The sequence below is a fragment of the Cervus canadensis genome, chromosome 29 (assembly GCF_019320065.1).
Source record: "Cervus canadensis isolate Bull #8, Minnesota chromosome 29, ASM1932006v1, whole genome shotgun sequence".
NCBI classification, from domain to species: domain Eukaryota; kingdom Metazoa; phylum Chordata; class Mammalia; order Artiodactyla; family Cervidae; genus Cervus; species Cervus canadensis.
Genome location: NC_057414.1, coordinates 42,984,773 through 43,004,085, shown reverse-complemented (window position 1 = coordinate 43,004,085; position 19,313 = coordinate 42,984,773). Strand labels below are relative to the sequence as shown.

At 45.5% G+C, this 19,313-nt stretch overlaps 1 protein-coding gene across 3 annotated transcripts in view; it reads left to right on the top strand.

Annotated features, from left to right (window-relative positions):
* Positions 1-19,313, top strand: part of CHKA (choline kinase alpha) — a 56,916-nt gene that overhangs the window by 12,363 nt on the left and 25,240 nt on the right. For all 3 annotated transcript variants that reach the window (XM_043451705.1, XM_043451703.1, XM_043451706.1), the window contains exon 2: positions 11,614-11,725. In XM_043451705.1, the coding sequence (XP_043307640.1) occupies positions 11,614-11,725 (112 nt within the window). The remainder of the gene's footprint in view (positions 1-11,613; positions 11,726-19,313) is intronic.

Sequence of the window (19,313 nt, the reverse complement as noted above, 5' to 3'; positions counted from 1 at the left end):
GGAGAAGACAGTTGGAAAAAGAAAATAAAGATTATTTTTGTTCATTATATTAAAAAAAAAATCTTTGAGCAGGTAATCGGTGTACTGGTGTAAAAATTCAAAAATTTTTACGGAAGGGTGTCTTTCCCACCTCTGGCCCCAGTGCCTCTCCCTAGAAGCAAGCATTGTCCCTCCTTTTATCAGTTCTTCCAGAGAGACGTCAGGCATAGAGCATGCGTGGGTTTACCTGTTTCTCCAGCAGACTCGAGAGTTGCAATGTTCCAGAGGCTGGGAATGCCTGACTTCCCCTCCCTTTAATGTTAATACTCACAGTAGGTCACTTTTTTGCACTAAAAGCAGCACTGTGTCTTAGAGATTGTTTTGTGTTGGTAATTACTGAGCTGTCTTATTCTCTTGAATAGCCATATAGTGTTATATTTTAATTGAAATATCATTTTGATTTTTTTCAGGACAGTTAAAGACTAGAGCTTCTGCTTTCTTAAGTTAATCATGGTAATAAAAGATTCCATTCGTTAAGTGCCTACTGTTGCCAGGTTATGGTAGTTGTGCTTATCTCAGTTAACCTGGGCACCAGGCCTCCAGGAGAAGTATTATTCTTTTTTTCTTTCTTGGCCAAGCTGCATGGCAGGCAGGATCCTCCTTCCTGGACCAGGGATCAAACCTGTGCCCCCTGCAGTGGAAACACGGAGCCCTAACCACTGGACTGCCAGAAAAGTCCCTCAAGGAGGTATTCTTTACCCTGGGGGCCCAGAGAGGTTGAGTAACTTGCCAGAAGTTAAAGTGTTAACAGGTGGTGACTCCTTGCCGGTTGTAACACAGTGTGATGGTTATTTCACTGTTCCCTCAGGCATGCACTTCAGTTTTGGCAGCGATTACATACACCTGTCTCTATTTTTTGCCCACATTTTTTTGTGACAAGCAGCTCTCTACAACACTACCTACTGCTTGTGAAGTATGTGCAAAAGTATGCTGAGAATATGATGTCTGGCAAGAATGTCAAATGAATTTGAGTGTGCTGATGAGTCCTGTCCTTTAGGTGAGAAATCCAGTCAAGGGACAGGTCTACCCTCAGGTCCAGGCAGTGCTCCTGTCCGTTAGAAGCCTCTGGGCCTGCTGTCCCAGTCCAGGGCCACGTGGCGTTCGTATGGACGCGTCACGTGGAGAAGGCGGGGGTGTCTGACCTTGCCAGGGACCCTGATTCACCGATGAGAACTGCAGCCAGACCGGGTTTGTGAGTCACCTTTGTCTGTGGATTGTGGGTAAGGATGCTAAGGGCTCTGTTGGGTGCACATATAATGGCGGTAATTAATACCAGAAGCGATGGTGGTGGCATTTTATTGTTTTCCCGTGCACATAGACTGTTGGAAATTGCATTTCTTCCGAGTCTTCCTCTCTTAGTTCTCCTGCACTACATTTGTCCTGGCAGCGCAGGGGTGGAATTCAGGACGCTGCATTAAAGATTACTGTAGAAGCCCCCCAGGGCAGAGGTGGTCGCTACTAAAGCGTAATTTTAAAACTTTGAGAAGTCCAGGGATTATGAGCACATGGAAGTGAGCCAGTCAGCAGGAGGAAGGCAAAGGGCAGAGGAGGCAGGTGTTGGCCAACCTTCCCTCCCTGGGCTTGATTCTGAAATGTTTTCTCTTGACAGTTTTTACAATGGCCTGGATACCTGGCTTGTGAAAGGTGACTGGGTTGTGGCAGGGAAGGCTCTGTGTGAGGGCGCTCCCTGACAGGCCTCAACTGAGCAGGGGTGGTGAGGGAAAGGCCTTCAAAAGATACGTGGGGAGGAAAGCAAGGAGTCATGGCAGGACTGGAGGAAAGGACTTCTGGTGGAACTGGTGGGGGACAGGGGCCACCTCCGAACAGAGTTACAGATAGGTGTGGGAAGCTGGAAACCCAGCGTAACCACAGAGGTTTCCTGAAACTTGGTAACTTTTCTCATTCCAAAGCCCTTAGTAGCACTTCTTTCTCCAGATCCTAAAATCAGAGGCGTCTTTTTCATGGGCTTGATTTCTCTAAGCTCTGGCAGTTTCATTGAAAGTGTTCAGTACTTGGGAGCAGATTTTAATCGAATAGTGATCACCACAGATCCTACACAGGGAGCTTAATATTAAAGAGGATGGTCATTCATAGATTCAGGTAAATCAATGAATGGTTGATCTTAATAAACCAGTTATCACTGGTTTAGAAAAGGAAAATATAATAGCTTTATTGGGATATAACTCACATAGTGTGAAATTCATCCTCTTAAATGGTACAGTTCAGTGTTTTTTAGTATTTTTACAGTTATACAGCATTCACTGCGATTTTTCCAGGACATTTTCATCATCTCAAAATGAGACCCTCTACTGTTTTAGCAATCTCCTCCCATCCTCCCCTCTCCCTAGTTTGACAACCACTGACTGACTGATTTTTATGGATTTGCCTCTTCTGGACGTCTCATATAGATGGAATCGTACAGTATGTGTGGCCTCTGGTGACAGTTTCTTTCACTTAGTATAATGTTTTCTAGGTTTATCCTTGTTGTAGCGTATATTGGTACTTCATTCCTTTTTATGGCTGAGTAATATTCCATTACATGATATACCAAAGTTTGTTTATTAATTCAGTAATTGATGGACATTTGGGTTCTTTCTCTTTTTGGGGCTGTTACAAAATTCTGTGTACAGTGTTTGTGAGAACATATGTTTTCATTTATCCTAGGTATATGTGTAGGAGTGGAATTGCTGGATCATTCAGTAACTCAGTGTTTAACTTTTTGAAGATGTTCCCAGCTGGTACTAGTGGTTAAGAACCCCCCTGCCAGTGCAGTAGATGGAAGAGATGCAGGTTCAGTCCGTGGGTCAGGAAAATCCCCTGGAGGTGGGCACAGCAGCCCACTCCAGTATTCTTGCTTGGGAAATCCCATGGACAGAGGAGCCTGGCAGGCTACAGTCCACGGGGTCACAAAGAGTCGGACACGGCTGAAGCGACCTAGCACCACCCACAGCAGCATGCGCTGATTTTTTGAGGCCTATGTCAGAGGATCCCCACGGACCCCCACAAATACCGCTGTTGAGATTGAGAGGCCATTGCTTTGACCCATTGTGATCCTTCACCAGCACCTTCTTTTCCCCTTACTACCGGTGATCGTGGTTTTATACATATGCTAAATTGCCAACTGATTTTTGAAAAGAGTTCATTATAGCATATGCTGGTGATTGTGTTGTAGATGCCATGAATTTTTATGCAAGATAAGTTCTCTTTATTAAAAATTACATTTGTAAAGTAGTAAAGAACAAAATTTTAAAAAGAATAAAGTAGCTTTATCAAATCTGAACATTTTGCCAAATTGGCCTCGGGTTCCTTTCCTTTGTCCAGAGGTAACCACCATTTTACATTGATGTTAAAATTTGCTTGTTTCATTCTGAAATGAGTCTGATCATTAAAGCAGACTTTTGAAATCTTCCATAATCTGTGTGTTTGGTGTAAGTGCTAAAGTGTTAGAGCATTTTGTGTGACAGATGTACTTGTGATAGGAGGGTTAATAATCCTGTGTGTTTTGAAACATTTTGGTTCCAATTTAACCAAATGGAACTGGTTCATCTAGTCTTCTGTTTTAAGAAGACCTTTCACATCAGGAAAGCATAATGATAGTTCCTGCTGTGAGAAGCCTTGAGGGTAAGTATCATCAGATGCCAGATCTTAGTTTCATGGGGCTTTTGTTTTGCACTGATTTTGTGGAATTGGTCTTCGTTCTTTTAAAGTCAGTCTAATCAATATGATGCCTATTGAGACACCGTTTCTTTGATCCATTTTTGGATCAACTACATTTTTAGATTATCTGCTGTTTTACATTTTCCAGTTTTCTTTTCTCAATGATTTCATAATTAATTGTATGACTTTGAGGGGAGTAATGAATTGATGTTTATCAGTTTAGGGGGAAGTTATTTATGATTTAGATCATAAGATGTTTCAAGAAATCCCTTTAAATTGGCTAACTTTCAGTATGTTTCATAGTTTACTTGAATTAATGATTTTTCTTTTCCCATATTGTTGTACTTACAAATATTCCCTTTGCAGTATTTTTTTAACTTTAACATATTTCATGCCATGTGTTAACTTTATATATATCTTGAAGCATTAAAAAATTTCATTATCTTCACTAGCAATTTAATGTTTAAAAAAGTTATATTCTGCTATATCAGGTTTTAATTAAAACAAAAACAGGTCCATCTAGCTATGAGACAGGAGTTCTGACACCACTAATGGGTGAGGAGTGACCTGGTGTGGCTCTTTTCTGGGACACCTTGACAGCAGCCATCAGGAAATTTTAAAATGGTAGTGCCCTTTGGCCCAGAAAACCCAACTTTAAAGGATCTCCTCAGATTGTGCATAAAGGTTGACATATAGGTATGCATTTTATAGGGTTGTGTATAGAAGTTAAAAATAATGGAAAAACTCTTTATCTTTAGCAGTAGGCAGTGGTTAAACCATGCTGTGTCTTTAAGGTGAAATTCTGTGCATGATTAAAAATTATGTTTTTAATACTGAATTGATGGAAAATGCTCATAATAGAAGCGGAAAAGCAACTTAACAGAACAGTATATGCACCGTGATTCCAACTTTAATAGAAAGAAACTGGGAAAAAGAGCTTGGGAAAATGACAAGAAAAAATATATATACCACAGTATTCAAACTGATAATATTTGAATAATAGAATTTGGGCAGGAAGTTATCTTTTTTATTTTGGGAAGGTCTTTCAGATCCTTGTACACAGAAATTTTTGGAACCTCGATTTTAAAGTCTGAAAGTCAAAAAATGTTTAATGCATGTTAAAATAGCCTACTTTAGTTGCTTCAACAACTAATAAACTGATAAACTTAAATTTGAGTTTTAAAAGCTATGCCTGGGTCACGCAGGTTCTTTGTCACTTGTGCGTAGGTGACGTTGAAGGTGCCGGAAGCATCGAAGCTCTCCCAAGTGACCGCTTTGTGGCTCTGTGATCACAAACTCATTTTCTTCAGCGTGTGATCCAGGTAGCCGTTTGGGTCTTCAGTTAGGGATGTGTTCCTCATTTTGTTTTTGCATTTTTTTTTCAGATATCCTTTATGTTCTATGTGTATTGTTATTTGACACATCAAATTATTCTTCATTGTAAGTTAATTCTTTTTTTAACATTGTTGACTGGCTCTTACCCTTTTTTCTTTTTTGAGTTTATTTTATGTATTTATTTCTGGCCCTGCGGGGTCTTTGTTGCTGCGAGGGCTGTTCTCCAGTTGCAGGGAGCCTGGGCGCACGGTTTCTCACTTCAGGGGCTTCTCTGGTGGCTCGCGGGCTCCAGGTGCCGGAGCTTCAGGAGTTCCGCACACAGGCTCGGTAGCTGCAGCTCTAGAGCACGGGCTAAGTGGTGTGGTGCATGCGCTTGTTTGCTCTGCGGCTGCGGGATCTTCCAGATCAGGGACCAAACCCCTGTCTCCTGCACTGGCAGGCAGACGCTTTACCACTGAGCCACCAGGGAAGCCCGTAAGTTAATTCTTCATAATATCAAGAGAGATTGAATAGAGAAATTGTATATTTCAATTGAAATTGAATATCAGTTTCAAGAGAAATTGAAATGATTTTCCTGTGTGATCAACAGTCTGTAAAGGCAGTCCCGTTGGTGCTGTTTGAGGGACCGTGGGGTGGAGATTAGGGACCACACTCAGCTGGATCTCCAGGGCCCTGGTTAGAATTCCCACCGCAGGGACCTCTCTTTTCAGCATCCTATCTGCCATGGCTTGCTTGCTTACTTACATGTGTTGAATATGAAATAAAGGTGTTATTTTCATTTTCTTTGATATTTTGCTTATGTAAGTATCTCCGTTACCTCATAAATTGAATTATGGCAGATATGTTTATTATAAAGCGCTCTGCCACACGACAAAAAGCATGGGTTTCAGACTTCCCTGGAGTCCTCCAGTGTTCCTGGGGTTTTGGTAAATGAGCTGTTGTATTTCTGCTGCCGTTTTTGTGGCCTGTCGGGGTTTCATCTGATTGTCACACACACACACAAAATCATCAATGGTTTCCTTCCTCCCACTAGAGCATGTTGAGCAAGAGGCTACAGAAAATACATGAGATGAAGGATTTCCAGGTTGTGGGCCTGTTTCTGGCCAAGCCGGCCTGCCTGTCTTCTTCGGGAGTCCAAGGATAAACTTTGAATTGAGTTACACAGCTTAGAACAGTAGCTCATCTGTTTGCTCTCGCTGTGAACTGAGCTTTGGAGAGTATGTGACAGGAAGGAAAACTAGGGCTTTTAGCTGATGTCATGCCGGTCCTGTTGCTTGGCAGCCAGACGCCCGTGGTGGCCAGGACTGGATGTGGCGGGCCCTCGTGATGGAAGGTGGAGGCTGCTGGGCCAGCCTGTCTCTGAGTCTGCCTTTTCTCCTGTCTTTCTGGGCTTCCCGAACTGAGGTGCACAGCCAGCTTGCCTCCTGGGAAGTTCAGTTCAGTCCAGTCGCTCAGTCATGTCTGACTCTTTGTGACCCCATGGACTGCAGCACGCCAGGCCTCCCTGTCCATCACCAATGCCCGGAGTCTGCTCAAACTCATGTCCATCGGGTCGGTGATGGCCATCCAACCATCTTGTCCTCTGTCGTCCCCTTCTCCACCTGCCTTCAATCTTTCCCAGCATCAGGGTCTTTTCCAGTCAGTCAGTTCGTCGCATCAGGTGGCCAAAGTATTGGAGCTTCAGCATCAGTCCTTCCAATGAATATTTAGGACTGATATTCTGAATATCAGACTCCTGGGAAAATAGTCCCTTATAGAGGCTCCCAGATGCTGTGTGATTGCTTTTCTTTAAATAAGCTGTTGAAAATATTCTTTAAAATGACTTATTTACATCTGTGAAATGTTTATGTGGAAGCACATTCCAATTTACTTGGTTCTGAAAAAATCATTACATAGGAAAAAAGTTCTTTTTTTTTTTTCCCTAAAACACCTTTATTGAGATACAGTTCACATATCATATAATTCACCCACTTAAATGGTAGATTCAGTGGTTTTTAGTGTATGGTTTTGAATATATCCATGGGTATATGCAGCCATCACCACAATCAATTTTAGAGCATTTCCTCACCTCAAAAGGAAACCCAGGCCCCTTCAGACCCCTTCTACCCTCGCCCTAGGCACCCACTCTGTAGGTTTCCTGTTCTGGACATGGCATATGAATAGAAGCATAGTGTGTGGTCTTTGTGCTAGCTTCTTTCGTGGAGCATGTTTTTAAGGTTCATCTGTGTTGTAGCATGTGTGTCAGGACTTCACTCCTTTTTTAAAAATTATGGTAAAATGTACATGGTGGTGGTGTTCAGTCACTCAGTCACGTGTGACTCTTTGCAACCCCATGGGCCGCAGCACACCTGGCTTCCCTGTCTTTCACCATCTCTGGGAGCTTGCTCAAACTCCTGTCCATTGAGTCGGTGATGCCACCCAACCGTCTTGTCGTCTGCCGTCCCCTTATAGCATTTACCATCTTAGCCGTTTTTACGTGTGCAGTTTAGTGGCATTGAGTCAGTCAGTTGTTGTTCAGCTGTCACCAACATTCATCATCATTCATCACAAGAATGTTTTCATCTTCCTAAACTGAACCCGTGTGCCTGTTAAACACGGACTCCTGATCCCAGCCGGTGACCCCTGTTTGAAATTCATTTGTTGTTGTTGTTCAGTCGTTAAGTCTTGTCCGGCTCTTTTGCTGCCCTGTGGACTGCAGACTCCTCTGCCGTGGAGAGGAGCTAGGCTCCTCCGTTCGTGGAATTCTCCAGGCAAGAATGCTGGAGTGGGTTGCCACTGCTTCTCCAGGGGATCTTCCCAGCCCAGGGATCGAACCCAGGACTCCTGCTGCTCACCCCAGCTCTGTTTCAGCCGTGTTTGTGTTTCCTGGAAGGTGGTGTGTCCTGTTGGTGTCTAGCCCTGCTGACTCCTTGATTTTAGCCCTGTGAGACCTGTTTTCAGGCACCTGACCTCCGGAACTGTAAGACAATGAATGTGTGCTGTTTAAAGCCACGAAGTTTGTGGCCATATGTGACCACAGGAGCAGTCATTTGTCTTACGCGAGACTTCTGCAGACTCGTTCTGACATCACGCCCCTGTGACCCACGGGGGTGCCCAGACCTGCCGTGTGCCCGGCGCGGCGTGTGGCGCCCTCCTGCTCTGTCTCCCGCCCCTCTCAGCGTCAGAGTGAAACCCGGAACTCGCGCCCGACGCCTGCCTTCCCTCCTGGCTCGGCCACCGCCTTGCTTTGCACCTCCACTTCGTCCTGCGTGCCATGCGGGCAGCCCAGCGGCCGCCCTGAGGTTGTCGGGAGGTTGAGATGGTCCCGCCGTGTCGGATACTCGGAGCGTCGCAGTCCCCGGGCCCCGTGACCCTGCCTGCTGCGGTGACTACGTGAGGTGCTGCTCTTTGACCGAGCAGTGGATTTTTGTGAGTCAGAGAGCTTTAGCGCTGTGCCCGAGGTCTCACAGTGAGTGCAGAGCTGGGATTTGAATCTCTGGCTCCCTGACCCGGAAGCCTGTGGTTTTTCTTTTAAACGACGGCCTCCCTCAGGAGAAAGGGACTGTCCCTGGGGGAGCTTTCAGTCTCATTAGAGAGCCGGGACTAACCCGCCAGCCTGTTAGAGGACAGTGTAGGATGGTCAGTTATGATGTAACAGGGAGGAGACCGGTGAAGGGAGAGTGCCGCGGGCCTTGTCATTTTCAGAAGGTGTCTAGCGTCTTCCCTTGGGGGCTGTGGGCCTGGAGAATTGAAGCTAGACATGACCCCTGCCTTCAAGGAGCTAGCAAGAAGATAGCAAAAGCTTCCTGAGGAGCGTGGACTTCAGCTTGGTTTTAAATAGTAGGTAGGTAGATAGAGAAGAGTGAGGAGTTTTGACTGGAAGAACAGGAGTCAGTGGGTGAGGTGGCAGGTGGTATCCGTTAGTGTTGGGCTTAGCTGCTTGTGACAGAGGACCCCAGAGCCACAGTGGCTTAAACCACCTAGAAATTCGCTTCCCTCTTGCAGGGAAGAGGCCCGGGAGTCGCCAGGCTGAGCCGGTGCGGCAGCTTCCCGGGCTCAGTGGGGACGCGCACTCCTCGCGGCTGATGGCCGCGCCGTTCCTGGGATGTGGCCCTTAACCTCATGGTTTAAGAAGCCGCTGCAGCTCTGGCCACGTGTGCTAGTCAGGATCCTGGCAAGAAAATGGGAACAACAACACTTACTTCAGCAAACCTAGAGAATTTGATATAGGAAATTGGGTGAACAGGTGGAGGAGAACCAGAAAAGCAAAACAGGGAGCACAGGTGAGTACGGTGAGGAGTACTGTGTGTGCAGCGGCAGACCCCTGGGGCTGGGGAAACGAGGCAAGGGTGACCAGGACCTGGGAGCTGAGAGGGGGGGCCCAAGAGTTGGGACCCCGACCTCCGAGGGCACCTCTGGGCTGGTACCCTGGGGGGACCGCAAGGCTGGTGCTGGGGTTGCCCAAAGAAGTGAGGACGGGAGCGGGCGGGTTGGTACCACAGCACGTGGGCAGGTCTGCCTGCCGCCAGAACCCGGTGACGCGGGAGCCGCTGCTCACGGAGGGGTGTCCCCGAAGACGCCAGCATCATCGCAGAACCGACCTGGCAGCCGGTCCACACCGCGGGATGGACGGGGCAGGGGCCCAGCGCGTGAGCGGGTCCGGCGCTGGTTTCAGACCCTTCCTTTGCGCGCTCTGTGCTGGCCCTTGGCCGCACAGGCCTGGACGGCTGCAGAGGCAGCTGCTAAGTACAGTCCTGATGCGAGGCAGGCTGCCCCCGGGCACGGCCCAGCCTTTCTAACCCAGGAAGGGCGGAGACCGTCCGCCACGGGAGTGGAGCTGGGCACGACTCTGGGCCACCGTTTGTGCAGCAGCGGTAACACCTCCAGATAAAAACATCTCCCAGTTATCGCTCTCCTCCACACAAACGGAACTTTCTCTCTCGGACTGGTTCTTGGCGGTACCTCCCACTGTGTGCCGTGACCCCTGTCTGGGCGTGTGATGGTTCCGTTGTGGTTTGTGCTTCAGCCTCCCCTGGGGAGCATGGTTTCCCTGGACTGTTGGTGGATAGGACAGGGAGAGAGGCAGCTGGCCCTGGAGACTGGGGGCTGCTGTCCTAGAAAGCCGCACTCCGGCTGGCTCATAACTTTGTCTCCAGAAGTCGCACAGGTTCAGCATTGCTGGGTGATGCAGCTGCGTCTGACGGGCAGGTGTAGGCCAGGGTTCACTGAGCATCTGGTGTAGACACTGTCCTGCAATTTTGTAATCTCTCTTATAGTTTTGTGTCTGCTTGCTTCCCTGGAGTGGAAGTGTCTCGAGGCAATTGTGTTATCTGAGCTTCCAGCATCGTGCTTTGCTTAGGTGATAGCTCTTCACAATCTGTTGACTGGACTCTGAAGCCTGCTACAGTTGAGGTGCCTGGGGTCTTGAGTTCCTAACTGCACAGTGGTTTGTGTTCCTTCATTTAAGTCTCCAGTATCTTCACTAACTAATCGTTTCCAACCCAGGCAGGTGATTTGTCCCCAAGGCTACACTTTCCTGTTAAGTGTCCCTTGTCTGCGGTAGTCATGTGAAAGGTTTTGGTTTTGTTGAGATCTCCCCTTTCCTCTGAGAGCTCCAATAATTCTTAATATTGCAAGTTGTTTGAAATAGCTGTTAGTCAAATCTGGTTGAGAATGGGTGGATCTTGCAACTTCAAGTGGAAAGCCCCGGGGGGGATGGTTTAGGTATGGCTCCAAGATTTTAACTCAGCAGTGATGGGAACAGGATGGAAATTTGGGGTCACAGATGAACATGGACTGGAAGGGATACATCTGAGATACCCCCACCCCCAGTTTCCAGGGCTGAGGAGGGTCTCCTTGCCCCCTGTCCCTCTCTTAGGCAGATGCTACATGCAATTAAAAGCCGTTCTAATGAGGTGGATGAACCTGCAGCCTGTTGTACAGAGTGAAGTAAGTCAGGAAGAGAGAGACAAATACTGTATATTAACGCATATATGTGGAATTTAGGAAGATGGTACTGATGGTCCTACATGCAGGGCAGCAAAGGAGACACAGCCGTAAATAACAGACTTTTGGCTTCAGTGGGAGAAGGTGAGGGTGGGGTGATTTGAGAAGAGAACATTGAAACATATACGTTACCATATATGAAATAGCTGACCAGTGCAAGTTCAATGCATGAAGCAGGGCACCTAAAGCCGGTGCTCTGGAACAATCTAGAGGGATGGGGTGGGGTTCTGAATGCGGGGGGTGGGGGGCACAGGTATGCCTGTGGCCCATTCATGTCGATGTATGTCAGAAGCTATCACAATGTTATAAAGTAATTATCCTCCAATTAAAATAAATATCCTCCAATTAAAATAAATTAAAAAAAACCAAAACCTCCCTCATGGCTGTCCTAGAAGGACCGATGGGGAGTTTGCATGTGGAATTGATCTGAGAACTGTGGAGTTCATCTGTGTTCCGAGTGCCCTGAGAGACTGAGTGGAGACTCAGGTGCGGGCAGGTGTTGTGGGCGGGAGCCGACTTCTTGCCCGTAGCTACTCCAGAAGAGTGACCTGGCTCGCCCTCAGGTTCTGCTGCTTACGGTGCTCTTGTTTCCAACAGAGGTGGCCTCAGCAACATGTTGTTCCAGTGCTCCTTGCCCGACACCCTGGCCTCCGTCGGAGACGAGCCTCGGAAGGTGCTCCTGCGGCTGTACGGGGCGATCCTGAAGATGGTGAGTCCCTTGGCTGCTCGGGGTGGGGTGCCTGGCCACAGTTCTCATCCTCTTAGCCTGATTACCTGGGAGGAGATTTAAGATGTGTTAGTGGTGCTGTGGAAATTATTTAAAAACACGGCTTTTATTGTAATCAGGCTGCACCCCTGAGTTTTTTTCTTTATTATTCCAAGTGAATTCTGTCTTACTATTTGTTAGCAAACTAGTACAAGTACCACTTTTAAGTCCAGAAAAAGTACAGTGTTGGTCAAATCTGTAATAGTGCTTTGATGATGCCTAGATTTTCCCCACACTGAAATTTTCAGCTCAGACTTAGGTTGTAAGGTTCCAATGTGGGGAAGGTATGGTTTGTTTAGCATCGTCAGAAAGGGGCTACAGGATAACCTCAGTGCAAAGGAACAAGCTCAGTGAAGCTGAATTTAGTAAGTACCTCCCTTTGAGATTTATTTTAAAACTTTGAGTTTGTTAGATTTTTAATCTTTCTGAATTTTTATATGACTTAAATAATTGAATCTTAACATTCAGTTAAAGTACCTTATTTGTTGAATTGTCTTAACCAATTATATCTCAAATGTCTGGGTTAAAAAAAACCTATACATGAATTTATCATTTTACTGAACACACATATAAATGCGTGTATATTGCAATGGCAGAATTTTTATATCCATTTAAATCTTCCTCGGAAGGGCCCGTTTTGATCCTCATGAAATGGAAAATTAGTTTTCTCACTTAGTTTTTTTTCTAAGACTAGTCTCTCTCAGCTCAGTCTAAAAAGCAGGTCATGTCCATTACCTGTGATAATCGATTATATGTTTAGAAATAATAAAGTTGCCGTTCTGGGTGTTAACGCACTTAAAAAGTTGTCATGATGTGACCAAACCTTCCCATTAGGTAGCTTCCCGTTAGGCTTGTCAGGCTCAGAGGGTGAGGGTCTGAGGTTGGAAACCAGCCCGCACGTCTGAGGAAGCCTGAGCTGCCGTGGAGTTGGGTTCTCACTGACACCCGGCTCTGCCCGCTGACCCTGCGGTTCAGTTTTTTTATTTAATCAAGTTGCAGTCTCAGAGAAGTTCTTGAAATACTCAATTTACGTCCTTTTGGTCTTTTAGTGAAATCAGCTCTCAGCCATTCCCCCCGAGGACTTTCTGTAACAGTGAAGTCCCATTTCGGCTCGTTTGTTTTGTATGCTTTCATTTAAGCAACACTTTAAAAATACCTTAATATCCACCTCCTGGAATCGCAGGCAATAAGACTGTTATTTACCTCTGATTCCTGAGGCTCCTGTTTCAACTTAAATAGGAGCGTGTTCAGCGTGCACTGTGTGCCCCCCCTGAGCCAGATGGGGTCCCGGAGCCCTGTCCAAAGGGGATGATACGCTGATCCATGCTGTCCAGGACACCGGTCACCAGCCACCTGTGGCCATTAGGCACACTTGAAATGTGGCAAGGGCAGCCACGGAATGGAGTTTTAAACTTTATTTAATTTTAATTCGTTTAAATGGACACGGTCCCGTGTAGTTGGTGACTGCTGTGTTGGCCAGCACGGCTCTAGAACGTGCCATGTTAAGGATGGGCAACTTAGAGAAAGCCAGCTGCAGCATAGCCCGTGCACCCCGAAATTTTCTTTTCCCCAAAAAAATGAAGATTCATCATCTGTAGTTAATATCTACCTTTTTTGAAATTTTAGCAGTCTAGAATTATTACATTACAGTGCTTAAGTGCAATAGACATGTCTGGAAATAGAATTTAACAGAATTCTCTGTCCCAATTTATTTTTAAAGGGAAAGAAAGATTATTGGGTAACTCAATAGAAAAATAGAGAATAATGGACGCCACTTAAAATGAATTTGACTTTTTACTGAGCTAATGGATCAGAGCATGTTCTACACGCAGTTCTAACGGGGGAGGTGGGGGCAGCACTCTGCATTTAGCTTCTCAGTTCTATTTTTACTAGGCTGTCAGTTTCCATTCCTAAAACTGCATCTGCTGATGAAGCACAGAAGCTATGCTTGAAAGCACACGGGTAGAGAGGGAAACAGGTTGCTCACAAGATCGGTACTGAGCAAGCGTCTGACGGCCTCACAATTGACTCATGAGACAACAGACTTGCTTTTGTTAGAAAAAGACCTGTTCCTTTGCTTTCTAGGTGGGACTCGGTGTTTTCACTTAATTACTCAAGTTCAAGTACACTTTTGATTGAGCCCCTAGTTCAAGTACACTTTTTTTGTTGAAGTATGAACTTAGTAAAAACTGTGAAACCTACAGCCTCAAATATTTTTGGTTCCCACGTTCTTCTGGGCTTGGCAGGGGCTCTTGCTGCCAGTTAAGAGTTTCAGACGTTAATGGCCCTTGTCAACTGCTGGCTATTGAACACTTGGGCAGCACGAGGAGGGAGAGAAATTCAGGATCTCTGAGCAGGGACTTCTGTTTAAGAGGGAGGAGGAGTGGGGAGTCAGGGGTGGAGACTCAGCGGCCAGTAAGACACTATCCAGGTGCAGCGCCCTGTGCTTTAAAAGCTGGGCTTTCGTGGCCTGGGGCCAGGATTTTACCACAAGTGTGAGTTCTTCCTCTTCTCCTATTTTCAAGTCAGATTTAAAAATGTCTATTACTTATTTTGTTGCTGGGTCATATTGCTGATCACCTCTTTGTGGTGAATCTGGCCTCCTATGGGAGGAGGGGTATTTATAGTCTACAGGTTATATTCCCATCGTAACTGAAAAAATGGCCAGAATTGATAGTAACTTGTCAGGATTTGCATTCATTAAGAGATGTGGCTGAGCAAATATGAAACCCAAATAATAAGTCATATTACTTTCATGAATGCATGGATTAAAGACAGAAATATCATACAATACATACGTCATGCTTGCCTTATTTTTTGCTCTGCCTTAGAGGAAAGCACACACACGTCCCTATACATGTGTGTGCATTTATGGTATTTCCTGCATTGGCCATATAAATGCAGTTTTCACATCCTTCAAGCTGGGTTAGAATAAGCTCCTTCCTTGAAACATGACAAATCATGACAGCATGTGATGATCAGCTTATGTAATATTTTCTCAATGTTTAGCTGTTTGGCTTAATAACATGAGAGCCTGGTTGAGTTTCACACATCCCTTCTTTCCCTTTCTCCTCCTTGTTTTCAGCTCTGGGACTTTTTACCTCTGTGAGAAGCGAATATTCAATAGTACTTTTAAAATTTGCATTTACAATCATTCACAAGTAACTTGGTTTAAAATAATTAGTTGCTTCTCGACTTTCTCATTCTTCGTCTTGGTATTGTGAGATGTCTGACCTTGTTTCCATAGCAGCCCTGAGATGCTCTCTGGTGTAGCTCACCACGGGCTAAACAATAGACGGCCAAGGTGAAGCCTCCCGGCGTGTTTAAGGCCAACAGTTCTGTCCCCACACAGCTGTCTCTGCCAGCCCCCATTTCTCCATGAGATGAATCAGAAGCACACTTCCCAGCTGAACCCTGGAGGTTCTGTTCAGGATTCGTGTTAATTTTAGGGGCGCATGAAAGTCCTGCATTGGACAAGAGGAAAATGGGCCCTTTTGAGAATGAAACAAGATCAGACACACACAGCTTGAAAAACTGCCACACCACACAATATTGTTTGTAGATTATTAAACACAAAAATATTGGTCTGATCTTCAAACAGTGTACGTCAGTAGAATGTAGTGTCTATTTCCCATGGGCCAGCTCTAACTTTAATGAAAAGGAGGTTATCCTCCTTAGCTGGATAGACGATGGAAACTGAAATTAACCATAAAATCGACCATAACTAAAGCAGGTAGGATAGCTGAGTAGAAGCCTTGAGAAGTCCTGGTTTAGTCTTTGCCATTGTGGGAAGAGGTATAATTGCTAGAAGAGAGCTTGAACTGATGACGTCAGCTGCCAATGTAACGTGATTTTTTTTCCTTTCTGGTTTCTGGGAAGGAACATGCGCTCTGCATCGTCCAGCAGCAGCCTTTTCCCAGAAGCGAGTTTGGCTGATTACAAATAACCAGTTTGCTTATTTATCATGAATTGTGGAAGACACAAATGTCAGTACGTATTGTCCCTTCAATGTGACCTGTGCCAGTGGGTGGAAGTCTCAGGAGGCTTCGTCCCCGCCTCTGTCAGAACAGTGACTGTGTGGAGCCGGCCCCTTCTCTGCATGAATGGAGAGATTTGGCCTGGCCTTTCCCAACGGCCTCACAGGCCTGAACGCTTGTAACACACCCTAGATCTCTTGAGTGTTGTCTGGGGAACTTTTGTTTTTGTTCTCTGAGTAATAGAAGGCTAATATTAGTGCTTGTTGGAGTACTAACCATAATAAAATGAAAGGCATCAAGGCACAACGCAGATATGTCTCAGGGACTCAAAGAGCACTGTCTGGGGCAGAGTCTTTTTTGAATCCAGAAAACCAAAAGTCACCGTCCCTGTCTTAACCCCAGCTTAATTGAGAATTCAGGCACGATAAAGTCCGGAGCCGCCCACAGGTAGTCAGCGGTAAACTGCTGGCACCCCGAGAAGCTACCTGTGAGCAGCACTTGGTTCTGGAGCCGAGATGGGGTGGCCGCCCCACTTCACGCAGAGCCCAGCTCAGTCCCCAGTGGCTGGGCACACGTTCCCGCCGGATGAACACGGCGCATTGGGTTTTTTTTTTCTCATTGTATTAGGTCATTGTGACCTAATTTACTCTACTTTTAAAAACCCCTTCTATGTTGAGCATGGTGTAATTATATCTATTGTAAAGCAGTCAAAACCTTCCTCCCGGAAGTGAAGCATCTTTCTAGTATTGCGTGTTCCCATTTGGTCTCACTTAGCATTTCTTCCATGAATCCTCTCAAAGGCAGTTGCCAAATTACCCCCTACCGTGGTACCACCTTCCATACCTGCTTTGGTGCCTTCTTTTGATAACGAAATAAACCACAGGCTACTTTGTCTAATTTTGACATGTGCCAAGTGTCTTTTGTCTTGCTGGTCTTAAATGTGTGGGGTTTATAGCATGAAGCCAGGACAGAGGTCTGGCCCCTGGAACGCTGGTGTGACTGCAGCCGCCCTCTGGGAAGGAGTGTCCTGTGTTGGGTGGCCTGAGGGGCGTGGGGAATGTACGCCTTTAGCTGTATGTGCATGTGTTCTCTGCTGCAGGCTGCCCATGCGATCGTGCGTGGAGCACTCTGGTTTCCAGGTGACAGACACGGTTCACGGTATAGTATGAGTCCTCTGAAGTGGGAGCCTTCTCTACAGCTTTCGTTTCTTTCTTTCAGTTCTTGGTTTCAAGAAATGTTTTTAAAAAAAAACACACAGTTATAATGCTTTTGTTAAGTAGCACCAGCTACAGTTTGTGCTTGCTTAAAAAGCTACAGTAATTAAGATTTCAGAATGCTATGTATTTGAATATATCACTTTGGGGTGGTTGTTTTTTTTTTCAGTCCCAGGCAAATCTGATCCCTTTCTTCTGTTTCCTCAGTAGAAAATGACAAACATTTAGTAATTATAGACGTTTATGGGCCTCAGCTTGAAAATTCATTTCTAGTATTCAGCTGCTGCTTCTCTCATGCCATTTTCAGCCTTCAGGAAATGCCACGTACATACTGATGTTGTGGTTGGAGTTGGAAGCTTCCTTCTCTGCCCTTATCATGTAGTGTCCTTCTCCACACCCCGGGCCTTTACGAAGCTCAGCAGTGCTGCTCTGACGTGGGAGGACACACAGGATCTGTTCCTGGGAACGTGCTGCCTGCAAGTCAACCTTGGGGTGCTCATGCCGGAGGAACCCGAAGCCGTCAGAGTCCTGGGGCGGCAGGTCACCTGGGGTCAGCCCTCAGTTTTGAGAAAGTCACCTTCGGAAAGCCACCTTCTTTACCTGGCCTTGCACTCACCTGCCTCCCTCCTAGCTCAGGTCTGCCTGGGGCCTCTTAGAAGTTCTAGTCTCCTCTCCATATTGGTCACATCATCTGGTTTTGCAGAGTTCAGTGGGATCAGACTGTTTTAGATAGGTCCTTGAGTAGATGGAACACACTCTAGACTCCAGTGAAATGTTGGAAATCTTCATCCATTTCAGTTCTCACCATCCCTGTGTGTTCACTAGAGAATCACACAAGCTATACTTCAGGCCACTTCGTTGTCGCCTCACATCTTAATGTGTTCTGTAAAATATTTTCAGAAAATGGTGGAAGAAGCCGTAAGAGCAGTAAATATAGAATGTTTTCATAGAAATCAGGAAGCAGGAAGGTTAGGGTCCATGATATTGAGGAGAAAACATACTGCAGAAGGTTACTGAAGAGCCGCATCCCTGCTGTGCATTCCTGCCACCTTGGCCAACAGGGGTGGCAGCAGGTGTAGCCCCGACACTGAGAACCTCTTCTCTCCGCTGAGTCACCTTCAGAACCACAGGCAGGCGGGCAGGAGCCCAGGGTGAACCCTGGTAGCCCGGAGTCCCTCGGGGCGCAGTTCAGCAGGAGACCCTCTGGTTAGTGGAGAGAGGGAAGGTTTTCCCAGACCGAGTCTTAGATGCCCTAGAAGCTGAGTCTAGCTAACATTTGGCTTATTCTTTCTTAATTACTCATTTTTGGATCCCAAAGCTCTTTTATTAAAAGGCTGCAGCCAACTTAATCTTTTGTTTTATACGAGCCTTTAAAAGAGACAATAGGTGAATGATCCTTGCCCTTATTGTGTGTAGATTCCCGTTTGTATCTTTTATCTCTGTAGCCACCATCATGTTTAACATGGTACAACCTCCTCCTTCTGACATTATCTGTAATTGATGATTTGATTTTAAATACCATTTCCAGCTTAGTATACTAGTGAAGACTTGTCACTCTTCTTTCTCAGTTGGTTCATCAGTTTTCCCCAACCTACCCCACAAGCAGCTAATGCAGTAGTGGGTCTTTAAATGCACTGTGAAGATAAATGTTTCAGGTTTTACACATGATATTGAAGTAGCTGCATGCCCCTCTATTTACACACACAGCGACACGTACACAGACCAGGGAAAATTCGGATGCTGCTTTTGTTCATCCAGCAAATGTGGCTTTATTAAAGTAGTTTAATCATTAAACTAGTTCCCTCATCATTAGCAGAATCTTTTATTAACAACTGCCCAAGCAATGAGAGTTTATTTGGCTTAAACAAATGTAAAGAAATAACCCTGTTATAGTGTAGAATATTAGGTAACTTACTTTCTTCATAGTCTTTAAAGTATGAAATCCTTTAAATGCAATTTCATCAGAAGAGTAAGATTTGAAACCTTGTACCAAATATATTTCCTGTAGAAATAGCATACCTTTAAATACTTTCTAAGTATAGGTGTATGTAAAGTGAAAAGTCAGAGTCCAGTTTGGTCTCATCTTATTACCTAGCCAATAGTGTTTAGGAATTTAGAGTTTAAATTTAGAGATGCTTGGCCAACCAAAATTCTGTTTCAGCTTTTAAATTCTTCTGTGACTTTAAAACAAAATGTAAACCACACCCCCTTTTTTACTACTATCCCGTTAGCCTGTTTCCTACAGCAGAGCTGATGAATACTTAGATTATAATGAATACTTGTAGATTCTCTTGAAAACCAAGCCCAAACTAGGAAGAAAAGAACAAGAAAGACGGCAGG